At 35.5% G+C, this 12537-nt stretch overlaps 1 protein-coding gene across 4 annotated transcripts in view; it reads left to right on the plus strand.

Annotated features, from left to right (window-relative positions):
• VPS13C (vacuolar protein sorting 13 homolog C) overlaps positions 1 to 12537 on the plus strand; it is a 192745-nt gene that overhangs the window by 119670 nt on the left and 60538 nt on the right. For all 4 annotated transcript variants that reach the window (XR_013556316.2, XR_013556317.2, XM_078448671.2 and 1 more), the window contains 5 exons: positions 1028 to 1332; positions 2263 to 2410; positions 6424 to 6574; positions 8600 to 8709; positions 11247 to 11416. Coding sequence is in view for 2 of the 4 variants with exons in the window: in XM_078448671.2 (XP_078304797.2) it covers positions 1028 to 1332; positions 2263 to 2410; positions 6424 to 6574; positions 8600 to 8709; positions 11247 to 11416 (884 nt within the window). In the remaining 2 variants the exon portion in view is untranslated. The remainder of the gene's footprint in view (positions 1 to 1027; positions 1333 to 2262; positions 2411 to 6423; positions 6575 to 8599; positions 8710 to 11246; positions 11417 to 12537) is intronic.

Raw genomic sequence — 12537 nt, forward strand, 5'->3', positions numbered from 1 at the left:
GTAAAATTATTTTCTTTTAATTATTATTTCCATGTAAATGTCATGGGCTGAAGAGTTTAAATCTGCCTATGCCTCTTAGCAAGACTATTATTTAGGGCTTTTAGTCATGGATTTCTACCTACACCATCATGTTTTATTCTTCTGGAAGGTAATTTTATTTGGAGAAGGGGCAATTTAATTCACTCTATATTATTAGCTTCAAGAATATTGCTTCTAAAAGTCATCTTTTCTTCATTGGGAAAAATATGTTTTTAGTTGAAATTGAGATGAAATGCATCTTACTTTAAATGAAGTAATTTGGACTCTTGCTAATGATTGCAAGTTTATAGACCCTTAAGCATCTTTGCTTATGCCTGAGTACATTCAGAAAAAAAAAAACTTCAGAAATAAGCTGGCATTTCTTAGTTTCTAACAATAAACTTTTTTTCCTGTGCCCTAGAGGTACAAAATTGAACCTCTGTGGGAGAAGTAAATTGCTGTCCTTTTACTTACATTTGAATTTATTTTATTTATTTTTTTTTAAGTTTACTTATTTATTTTGAGTGGGAGGCAGGGGCAGAGAGAGAGGGAGAGAGAATCCCAAGCAGACTCCATGCTGTCAGCACAGAGCTCTATGCAGGGCTCTGTCTCACTGACTGTGAGATCATGACCTGAGCAGAAATCAAGCATCAGATGCTTAACCTACTGAGTCACCCTGGTACCCCTATTTACATTTGAATTTAAAGTGACAAACACTCATGAGTAAAGGGAGACTTAAAAAAGAATTGCCAACAAAAATTTCTCATAAAAAAACAGATAATTCTGAAATACATAAAATGAAAGTTAAAAGACTCTTGTTTCTATAGGTAATAGTTGTTAATATTTTAGAGTGTGTCTTTCTGGACAGTCTCCATATATATACAATCATAAATAGCCTCTCTTTTGTTTTACTATTTTATTTAGTTTTTCTTTTTTAAAGAAAATGCTTTTTAAAGTTAATCCTGTTTTTTTTTTTTAAGGAAATCTAAATATCTATCTCTTCCAATAGAACTTCCTCAACAATTTCCAAACTGCCAAAGAAGCTTTGAGCTCAGCCACAGTCCAGGCTGCAGAAAGGGCTGCTTCCAGCATGAAAGACTTGGCTCAAAAGAGTTTCCGCCTTTTGATGGATATCAACTTGAAAGCACCAGTTATTATTATTCCTCAGTCTTCAGTATCGCCTAATGCTGTTATAGCAGATCTGGGTTTAATCAGAGTTGAAAACAAATTTAGCTTAGTTCCTATGGAACGTGATTCTCTTCCTCCAGTCATTGATAAGATGAGCATTCAACTAACTCAGTTGAAGTTGTCCAGGTATACATATATAATCCAATTGTGTACTACTTCTAGAAATATAATTCTCATAAAATCTTTACAAGGGGTAAAATACTCTCACTCTTTGTGGTTGTCATTCCTTATTTTTTATAATTGTAAAACCATGACCATTGGGTTTTGGTCAGTGGTAATAGTTGTGCACCTCATGGAATCTTCATTTTGTGTTACTACATTTATTATGTGGCTTTTTCCATTTTATAAAAATTTACTATTATAAAATTATAGTTTACTCAATAATAATTTCAATTTATTTTACTTATTTTTCACTTTGCACATAGCTATTTTCTGTAGACAGAAGCAGACTTCTTAAAATGTACTAAAAGTTAAGATTTTTTTTCCTCATTTCCAAACCTTGTCACGTTTGGGAATTCTCAGTGTGGTATCTAAAGGATTATTGAATCCAAATGGGAAAGTCTTGGGTCTGTTGAATGACAAGAGTCATTCATTTGGTTGTGCAAATGGTTGTTGGCAGTCATGCTTGAAATGACTATTACCATATGTTTGTTCAATGTGTAGGTTTGGTGAGTTTTTCCCTTTGAGTTTGGAGAAGTACCAATAACACAAAACTAAGTATTACTTAGAGTTTCTTTGCCTTTTTTAGGAGGATGTTAAACATTTGTTTGTATAACATTGTACTAGTTGCTAATATTGAATCGTCTTTGTGAAAGATAATAAATAGTTTAATAGTCATACTCTTTGTCTTTGGAATCAGCCTTGCCTAGATTTTATTTTAGAAAGCTGTTGATTTCTTCTGATTTGGATTGATTTGTGAAAAGAAGCATGTTCTAGAAGAATTCTGATAGCAGCCTTCAGTATCCAGGAAAACTGGAAACTATTACACAATATGATAGTCTTCATTTTAAAATGTAAATTTAAAAAATACAAAACAAATTCTTGTTTATCTTTCAGAACTATTTTGCAGTCTGGCTTGCCACAACATGACATTGAAATTTTAAAACCAGTCAACATGCTATTGTCCATACAACGAAATTTAGCAGCAGCATGGTATATGCAGATTCCAGGGATGGAGATAAAAGGAAAGCTAAAACCTATGTTGGTAAGTATATGTATACATTATGTGAAAATTGTGAGTAGGCTTTTAGCATTGATCACAGTCCAGTTCTAGTGTACATCAGAAGTGGTAATGCCTTGGGACGCCTGAGTGGCTCAGTCGGTTAAGCCTCCGATTTCAGCTCAGGTCATGATCTCATGGTTCATGGGTTTGAGCCCCCCGCGTCAGGCTCTGTGCTGACAGCTCAGAACCTGGAGGCTGCTTCAGATTCTATGTCTCTCTCTGCCCCTCCTCTGCTTGCTCGCTCACTCGCTCATTCTCTCTTTCTGTCTCTCTCTCTCTCTGTCAAAATAAATAAATAAACATTAAAAAAAAAAAAAGTGGTGATGCCTTAAATGGGAGTACTTTGTTAGCTGAAAATGAAGTCATCCTAATTCTCTGGCTTTTCTTTATTTCACTTTAGTCACATATCTGGTAAAGCCAGCAAGAAGTCCGAGATAAAACCTACTAGAGTTTACTGAACATAGTATTAGTCATTTTGGAAAGGTCTGTTACAGTTTTAAGGCACTTGAATTGTAAGCCAGTATAAAGTAAGATTTAAATACCACATTCAAAATACCATAGGAGTATTCTTAATGTTTAAAAGCACTCTTTTAATTCGAAGATAGAACTTACGTGGCACATGGGTGACTCGGTCATTTAAGCATCCAACTTCGGCTCAGTGCATCATCTCATGGTTCTTGAGTTTGAGCCCCATGTTGGGCTCTGTGCTGACACCTCAGAGCCTGGATCCTGCTTCAGATTCTGCATTTCCCTCTCTCTCTCTCTGCCTCTCCCCCACTCACACTTGCTCGCTCTCTCTCTCAAAAATAAATAAATAAACAAACATTAAAAAAAAAGTGAACTTTTTAAAAAAGTTTATTTATTTATTTATTTAGAGAGACAGTGTGTGTGTGAGAGAGGGACAGAGAGAGAGAAAGGGAGAGAGAATCCTAAGCAGGCTCCGCACTGAAGCATGGGGCTCAAACCCATGAACTGTGAGATGCTGACCCGAGCCAAAACCAAGAGTTAGACACTTAACCAGTAAGCCACCCAGGCACCCCGAAAAGTGGACATTTTAAATAGGTGGAGGTGTACATTTGGTCAGCCTATAAACACAGCATTGTTTATAATAGTGTGATTATCGGTTTCCATGTTGACTCACTGGGAGAGATGGTATTGGTCAAAGGTGGTGATGGAAGTGTAGGAGTCCTGTGGTTCTCCTGTGCATGTTTGTGAGACCACTGAAGACAAGCAGTAGGGGATAGGGGAGGACCGAGAGTGACTAAACCGAGTGTGTGAAAAACAAATACAAATCTAGTAGTTTAGAAGTTTTTGACACCTCTGATTACTTCAGAGTTAGTTCTAAGATAAAACAGAAAGGTCAAAGAGTTCTACTCAGGAAGAAGTTAAAACTGAAGTTTGTTGTAGGGATGAAGGGTCCTTTGTGTAGTTATGAGTGGATATAATATAAGGGAAGAGTGTCTATTTAGGGTATTTATTCATAAAGATTTCTCTATTTCAGAGTATGCAACTCTCAGCTTCTCCCTTGCTGTTAAGAGATTAGATCTCAGGACTAATATCTGACCTTTTCCCCTTGCTTTCAAGGATTGTGTGGTTCTAGGTTTGCTGAAAGCAAAAGTAAAACCTGTATTTCTGTCAGTAGGAGAATATGGACTAAGGGATAGTATATTCATATTATGGGCAGTATAAAGCAATAAGGTGAGTGAGCTAGAACTATATGAAACAAAATGGGTATACCTTAAACATAAAAGTGGAAAAAATTGAGTTGCAAAATGAGAGTACAATTCTATATTATTTCAAATTTTATAACAAACAATAGACATTGCTGTGTGTGTGTTTGTGGTGTGTGTGTGTGTGTGTGTGTGTGTGTGTGTGAATTGTTTGTAGGGAATTCAACTGTGGTAAATATAAGAAAACATTCATGGGAAGAATAATTCTCTAATTCAGGATAGTGTCTTTCGCTGAAAAGGAGTGTGGCTGGATGGAGTCTCATAGAAGTAAACATAGGTCTTCAACCATATCTATAATGGAGAAACAAGATCTAAAGGAAATGTGGGAAACTGTAAGATTTGACAAAGCTAGATGATAGGTACACTGGGGAGGATTATTGTATTCTCTCTGCTTTTCCTTTATGCTGGAAGTATTTCAAAAGAAAGACAAAAAGTAACAGATCCAGCATTTTAACATCAATGTGTGATCATCACTTTAACTAAAAGGACGCCTGTTAAATCAAGATGCAGCCTTAGTGGGTGCAGTTTCCACTACCTGATGTGTCAGCAATCCAGGCCTCTCAGAACACCCCCTCATTGGTGTGAGTCTGCGTACTTTTTCTGGGTGTAGCTAAGAAAGGGTATCAGGTAGGTGACATCAGTGAGTTGAGTAAATCAGTTTGACAGTTCTTAAACAACTGTGGGGCCATGTCTCAAATTGTCATTCACGCTTACGGAAGGGTTTCAGCCACAGCAAACCAGAGGGGATGGTGAAGTTCACTGCTTTCCAGGTAGTTGTAATATCTTGGTTGGTATCACACGTGGGAATGAATACACAGGGAAGTTCTGGGGAGTTAAAGTGACATCTATTCTCTTGGAGCAAACAAGAAATCTTTGGTTATTATCTCATGCTAAAGTATCTCCCCATTTTCATTTAGGCTGGGGTCAGGCACTTTTTCTGTCAATAAGGGCCTGTATTTGGGGAACAAAGTATTCTGTGGTATTCAGAGGAGAAGGTGCTGTGAATGCATGCATGCCTGTGTGAAGTTGTGTTTAAGTATTTGGAACAGTCTTTTGGACTGCTATGTGTGTAGGGAAAATGTACAAAAGATAGAAAGATTAAAAGGTTTAATGGTTCTTGGCAGCCAGTAGCAATTTTGTTCTAGCTACTTCATGTTCTGCAGGCAGCTAGGAGGAAGATGGTATTATTTCTTTTTTAAAGATTAAGAAACCTGAGTTAAGGAGGCTAAGAAACTTGGCAAATAGCACAGCCAGAAAGTGGTAGCGTTGATACAGTGCTGCCTGACTCAAAAACTCTCTCCCTCTCTCTTTGCTTCTTCATTTCTTTTTCTTTTTTTCTCTCTCTCGCTTTCTTTTTCTTTAAAAATTTTTAATGTTTATTTGCTTTTGAGAGAGAGAGAGACAGAGTGTGAGTGGTAGAGGGGCAGAGAAAGAAGGAGACGCAGAATCTGGAGCAGGCTCCAGGCTCTGAGCTGTCAGCACAGAACCGGATGCAAGGCTCGAACTCATCAACTGTGATATCATGACCTGAGCCGAGGTCAGCTGCTTAACTGGCTTAGCCACCCAGGCACCCCATTACTTACTTACTTTGTTTGTTCCTTCCTTCCTTCTTTCCTTCCTTCCTTCCTTCGTCACACATTCCCTTTTGTAAAGGTGGGAGATCAACAAGATGCTCCTTTTCTGCTCTGTGTTTTTGTTTTAAAAATTTCTTTGTGATGCATTACTTACTGTTCTAAGTGGCATTATTCTTGATAAGTTGCACAAATATCTTAGGTATGTCCAGATACATATTTACAGGGAATAAGAGCTCCATTGAAGGAGAGTATCTTTTTACTTCTTGGTAGAGACTAGAAACTGAACAACACTCTTCCTGTATTAAGTCTGGATGGGAGTGAAGTGGAGGAGGGAGCTGATACTGGGTGAGAAGAGAGAGAGTCAGAGTGGCGATGGGGAGAGAAGGAGAGGAGAGAGAAGCACAGGTCCACGAGCAGTAGAAGAAAGATAGGAACAGATGCGGAAGAAGAATGACATAGGCAGGTGCTTGGGCTTGGGATCAGACAGAAGGGTGCTTTACACAACAATAGTGTCTCCTTCTATGCAATGAAATACTTGTTTCCTGTGTTTACTGTCCCAACTCTTTTTTTTTTTTTTTTTTTTTTTTTTACTTAGGTGAACATTGAATTTGAGGAACTGTAAACTGAGACATGGATATGATATTCTGCTTTTTTATTACTTATATATTAACAATTTATTGTTGCTTTCTAGGTTGCTCTCAGTGAAGATGACTTAACAGTTTTAATGAAAATTTTGCTGGAAAATCTTGGAGAAGCTTCTTCACAGCCAAGCCCTACACAGTCTACCCAGGAGGCTATAAGAGTAAGAAAAGATGTTCTGGGTGGGCCTGACCACCTCAAAGGTATAAATTAATGAAGATTTTTGCTTTGATTATGGAGGAAAATTAGTGTTAATGCTGTATTTATGTATAGTGGCATTTTTAGTTGTCTAGCACAATGTGTTATGAACTGTTTCAGTACTGTAGTATTTACTGTGGAAAATTGGCTGGTATGGGGCCTGGGGCTGCCTTGGAGCTCCCAAGGGAAGGAGGTATGCTCATTGTCTTCCATAAGGGGAGGGGCCACCTACTGTTTGCAGGATACATGTTTGCCCTTTACTTCTAACAGCTGAATTTGCTGAGTTTAGGAGCCATGGAGGTGGTGTACCTTGAGAAATAGCAAATTAGGCATGTAGCATGGCAAGGTCCAAAATTATCAAGAGAAAAAAGGGCCTCAGTATCCTACTCAAATGACCGGCCCAAGAGAAAGGAAGGTCTTCTGGTACAAAAACAGCTTTACTAATCTGGCTTTATTAGAGAATGATATAGTCACATACATAAGGGAATTTTCTGGATTATTACAATGGAATCATTTAAAAGCACTGAGCCTTTTAAATTCATCCATTTTTAAAGGATAATTTTTATAAAAGAAAAGTGTCATTCTTGCTCAAGATATTATATAAAACATAATTTTACTTTTTTGATCATTTAAAGTCATTTACATGAACATATGTTTTATTAGACTGTAACTAGGTTAATATTTCCATGGCTTCCCCTTTTGTTGAATGGCCCCAGACTGCTGTGCTTTTATAATGAATGCTCAGATCATCAGCTGTTACTTAAGAAAGCAGTACATAAAAGTGCCAGTTAATAATATCATTAACATTGCTTCTCCTGTATTTAGGCCCAGTGTGTTTTGAAATTGCAAAATAAATGACTAGAGTTGTGTGCAGAAAAGGTTTTTGTTTCAGGTGGATAGTTAGTGTTACATGGGGTTGGTGAGGTGAGCATCTTCTCCCCAGACTGGGAGTATGCTCCAGTACAGTCCAGACAAATACTAGATAAGCAGGCTATTGCTGTGGTTAGACCGGAACTATGTGCAGATGACTAAAAACAGCAGGCAGACTGTATGTGATTAAATCAGGAGCTCATTATGTTCAGCTGTGGTCAATTTGTGTCTTTGGCTCTGGCTATACGGTTAACGTGGTCCTTGGGAAAAGTTGTGAATTCAGAAAGCTGCAAAGATGGTGGAGATTGGAATATGAATTACTTTCAGGAAAAGTGAAGGGAAAAAACCCTAGCATTTTCCAACATGGCGAAGCCTTTATGTGGTTAAAGTTATGCAGTGTTTGCTCTTCCAGTATCTTGTAAGAACATTTCCCTATAAATGATCAAAGGATAGAATCCATCTCCAAAAGAGTTGATAAAATCAGTTTCTAAGAGTGATTGAAAACAGTGTCTGTTTTTATTGTCTAAAACGTTTTTGCCTAAAGATGAGGGAAAGGACTAAATTACTTCTTGAAATCTCTTTTCCCCCAGAATTCCAAAGGCTCCCTGGCCCATATTTTATTTGAGCACTGTTTGTCTCTGCTCTTGAATTATATTCTGTTCTTGTAAATGTAATGAGCTGGGTGGTATAGGTAATTAAAGATAGCGAGAATTACATTATGCTAGCAGAGAATCTGTTAGTGACTAGTCTGTTCTAGGTCAAAATATTTTATTTTTCTCTGCCTCTAATTTCATAATCTCTTAACACTGGCTTATAACCATTTAGGTTAAATGCTTTGATAATTGTAAATTATTCTATGATGAACAGTCCCGCTCTGGGGGGCTTTAAAAAAAGTTGTCTGGATACTCTCCAAGACCCCTTCTTTTTTGTTGCTTCTTTTAAAATATAGATGGTCTCCCTCTGTCATTTTTCCCTATACTAAATATATATAGAATAAATCATTGCCATTTTAATTAATTCTCATAATATGATTTAAAGAATCCTAGAAAGTATGATACATATTTAGAATAATAGGTTATCATCTCTGCTTTTTAAATAAGTGTAAAATAATGTACTTACTTAAAGCTTTTTAATTTTCATTCTTATGTTTGAACCATCAGAACAAGATATGACAGACTCAAAGCTTTCTGTGGACCAAAATGTCACTCTCCAATTTGACTTTCACTTTGAATCTCTTTCCATTGTCCTTTATAACAATGATATAAACCAGGTATGTAGTAAATTTATTTAGAAATACATCTTCAGTTATTGGTATTTAATTTTAAAACATTGGCATCTTTTCATTTGAATTAAAAAATTAATTAAAAAATTAATATGTCTATTAAACTCTTACTTGGCCTACAGAATATACATTGGTCTTGCTCTGTCTTCACTTTGTTAGTATTTCTAATCTTACTCAACTAAGGAAAAATTTTTACTTCTTTTGGTAACATTAGCCCTGAACTACTTAGGTCCATCTCTAATAGAAGAATTTTATATGTGAGTAATTAATTATATGTGTAATTTTGTTACATAGCTATATATGTGTACATATATAGCCGTGTAAGAATAATTTAGTAGTGGCTTTGGAACCTTGGAGGATTCTTTTATAATTCGTGATTATCCAGGATATAAAAGCATTAATTATGTTTCTATTAAATAAATGTTATATGTAATAGATTTGTATTAAGGATACCGATTAGTGGATACAAGAACCAAGTCTAGTGCCATGATTTGAAGTAATTAATGTACCAGTGCTATTTTAGAAAGCTATTTGTTGTTATGTAGATAGTATCTTCAATAAATAATTTTATTATATCAATTACATCATATCATAATACTCATAATAAATACATCATATTATAATACCCATAATTTGCATTGATTATGTCTGTTGTTATTGTCCATTCATGTTATCTTATGTTTCAAATTGTTTTCTAAGTTATTCATATTGCTCTTGAGCCTTGGGCTAGTGTCCGTCATTTATGCAGTAAACTACTTTCATTTCTAATGTTTAATGTTAATGAAAAAATAAAAAACATAACCTATGGGAAATGAATAGTTGAATGTATTCTTCATTGCACTTAAGGTACCATCATTCTACTGGTGCCCCAGCCTTAGAATGTTGATATTTTCTTTTACTTCCTTCTTTATTGACCTTTATTCATTCGACACTGAGTATTGCCATTTTTTTCTTTGTTCTTTCCTGATACTTCTCACTGCTACTTTATTTGAAACTTCTTAGCTTACCCTTACTGTAATGGCTTCCTTGTTCGTTGCTCTTTTTCCTCTCATCCATACCAGACATTGGCACAAGTTCACTTTCCTAAATGAATTTCACGTAGCCGTTTATAACTTTTTACTCTACTAAAAAACATTCGGTATTAGGTTGTCTGAATTGTACCTTATTTAAAAAAGTTCAGTGACTCCAAATTGTTTACGTTAGTAGCTGTACTAGTATATTGTGATCAGTAGGTGTGTCACAGGTCATTTCTATTCGTAGTTACAGACCAGAAGCTTGTGAATTATTTACATTTTTATAACTTACATTCCAAATTTGCCATTAATAATGTCAATGTCTGACCCATATGCATACAATGTACCATCTTGAGTGATGGATGTAGTTATAACCAATGTACCAGGAATTGCACATCACCACTACCTCTTATATCAATGCCATTGTCTATAGGGAGCAATTAGGACTTCACTTTCCTAAAGACATTTTTGTTAGTTGTTTTGTTTTGTTTTTTTCCTTCTTTTTGGGGGGTGGTTGTATATTTAACCTTTAGAATTTGCAGGATGTGTTACATACCTTTAGATGTAGAATTTGCAGGATGTGGGCATACCTTTAGAATTTGCAGAATGTGTTACAATTAAAGATTGAGATCCTTTTACCTGTTAATGAAAGTTTAAATCTTTAGTTTGGGAAGTGGGACCTCATTAGGCCCTGTATTTCTTCCCACCCCTCATTCCCTACCATTCTTTAATTGAAATATTCAAACTTAAGCAGCTAGTACCTTATACCCTTAGAGCATCTCTGAATTGTTTACTCGTGTTTTTTCTGCATCTGGAATTTCTTCTCCCTCCTCTTACCCCATCTGATCCCGCTTAGTCTCTGAGGCTCAGCTCAGTTATCATCTTCTTTCTGAATTTTTCTCAGCCCACCAGTGATCTCTCTGACCTTCTGAGTTTTGCTATTTGTACTCTTTACCTAATCACTTAATATTCTTTGTGGAATATGGGGGGGGATTAAATATGAGTAAATAAGTGTCTACATGTCAGTCTTTGATCATTTACAGTCTACAGCATCTCCTTGTCATGTTCGTTATAGTATGTTTCTATTTTCTATATTTATTAGGGTATAAGCTCACTGAGATCACCTACTATATTTTATCCTTTCTCATAAACCCCATAGTTCCTTTCACGGTGTTTTTTGTTTTTTGTTTTTGTTTTAACAGAAGAGTTAATTAAATATTTATTAGTTAGACTGATTGACAAAAACATTTCCTGAATATCTTTATTTGCATTAAACTCTGAGATAAATTTTTATATATTAACCATTGTTGAATATCAACACATGTATTTTTTATATGTACATATACACTTAGAAACACATGTATTATTCTGTTTTATTCTTGTGTTTTAACACCCATGCTTTTAAATTTTGTTGTATCAGTTTGCCTTTTGTCTCTGAGTTAAGAAATGTGTTTAAAAGTCATTACATAATATTTAAAGATACTGATTCTTTTGCTTGAAAATACACCACAGGAATCCAAACTTTCATTTCACAATGACAGTTTCCGGCTTGGTGAACTCAGACTACATCTTATGGCCTCTGTAGGGAAGATGTTTAAGGATGGCTCAATGAATGTTAGCCTTAAACTTAAGACATGCACACTTGACGATCTCAGAGAAGGCATTGAGAGAGCAACATCAAGGTTTGTCATCTCTGAACTTGCTGTACGTTATTTAAGGCTGACATTATACCTGACATTCGGTTGCTAGGCTTGGGATTATCAAAAGAGATCTTTGGTCATACTTCAATTTGAAGTGCATCAATAAATAGTGCTAATATCAGATTCAGTTCCTGTGAAATTTGAATTAAAGGGAAATTTAATAATAAAGTGGAGTACTGTCTTAAAAGCAGGAACTAAGAGAATGTAAGAATTTTAATAATGAAATTCACATAGGGTGGTTTTTTGGTAACATATTTTTCTGAATTGTCCCCAAAAGGCAGGTTCTTTTTTTTTTTTTTCCATAAAAAGCCTGAAAGTTTCTGATATTTTCTTTATCTTAGTTGTTTTGTCTGTATATTTTAAACCAGTATTCTGAAATTTTTTCCAAGTTTTACTAGAAATGTAATCCCTAGCATTTTCACTTTATCAAGCCAGTACTTAAACATTAGTTTGTATTAGCCTCCTGTAAAGTGGGAAATAATGTGACTTTAATATTCTAATTATATATTTATTCCTTTCTCAAATATTGAGACATACTCTTTTTGCCCTTGATGTTCTTTGGAGAAAAACTATGCTGCTCCCTAACCAGGGGCTCCATTGAATACATACTGGATACTTCTGAGCTCTTTGTGTTTCCTAGAGATGAATAAATGAGGAAAGAGTGCTATCATGCAACCAGCTTTTCTAGTTTGCAAATTTCGTGTTTGGGGTAGCTGTCCCCTGCTATATAGGCAAGGGTAAGGCCATCATCTGTTTGGTAACCTGTTCTTCCCAGCATGTGTGAGGATATGTGGCAGCTATCACTGCAGACACTTGATAAACACTGGCTGATTTGAATTTGATTGAATACTTTTGGACTCAAATTATATAGGATGATCTTTGGAGATAAATTTGTTCAGGGAGGTTTTATTTTGTAAACTAATGTAAAGAGGTTGACCTTTAAATTTTGTGGGACCACATTAATGTGTTTTGTTAATTCCTTTTAGTAGTCATTCATTTATTTTTCTGCTACTGTATTATAATTATAAAATAATCTGTAATTGCTTAAAAACATGAGTCTTGCTATAGAGATTAGGAGACTATGTCCCAGTTGCTAATTAGCT

The sequence above is a fragment of the Panthera onca genome, chromosome B3 (genome assembly GCF_046562875.1).
Source record: "Panthera onca isolate mPanOnc1 chromosome B3, mPanOnc1 haplotype 2, whole genome shotgun sequence".
Lineage (NCBI taxonomy): Eukaryota > Metazoa > Chordata > Mammalia > Carnivora > Felidae > Panthera > Panthera onca.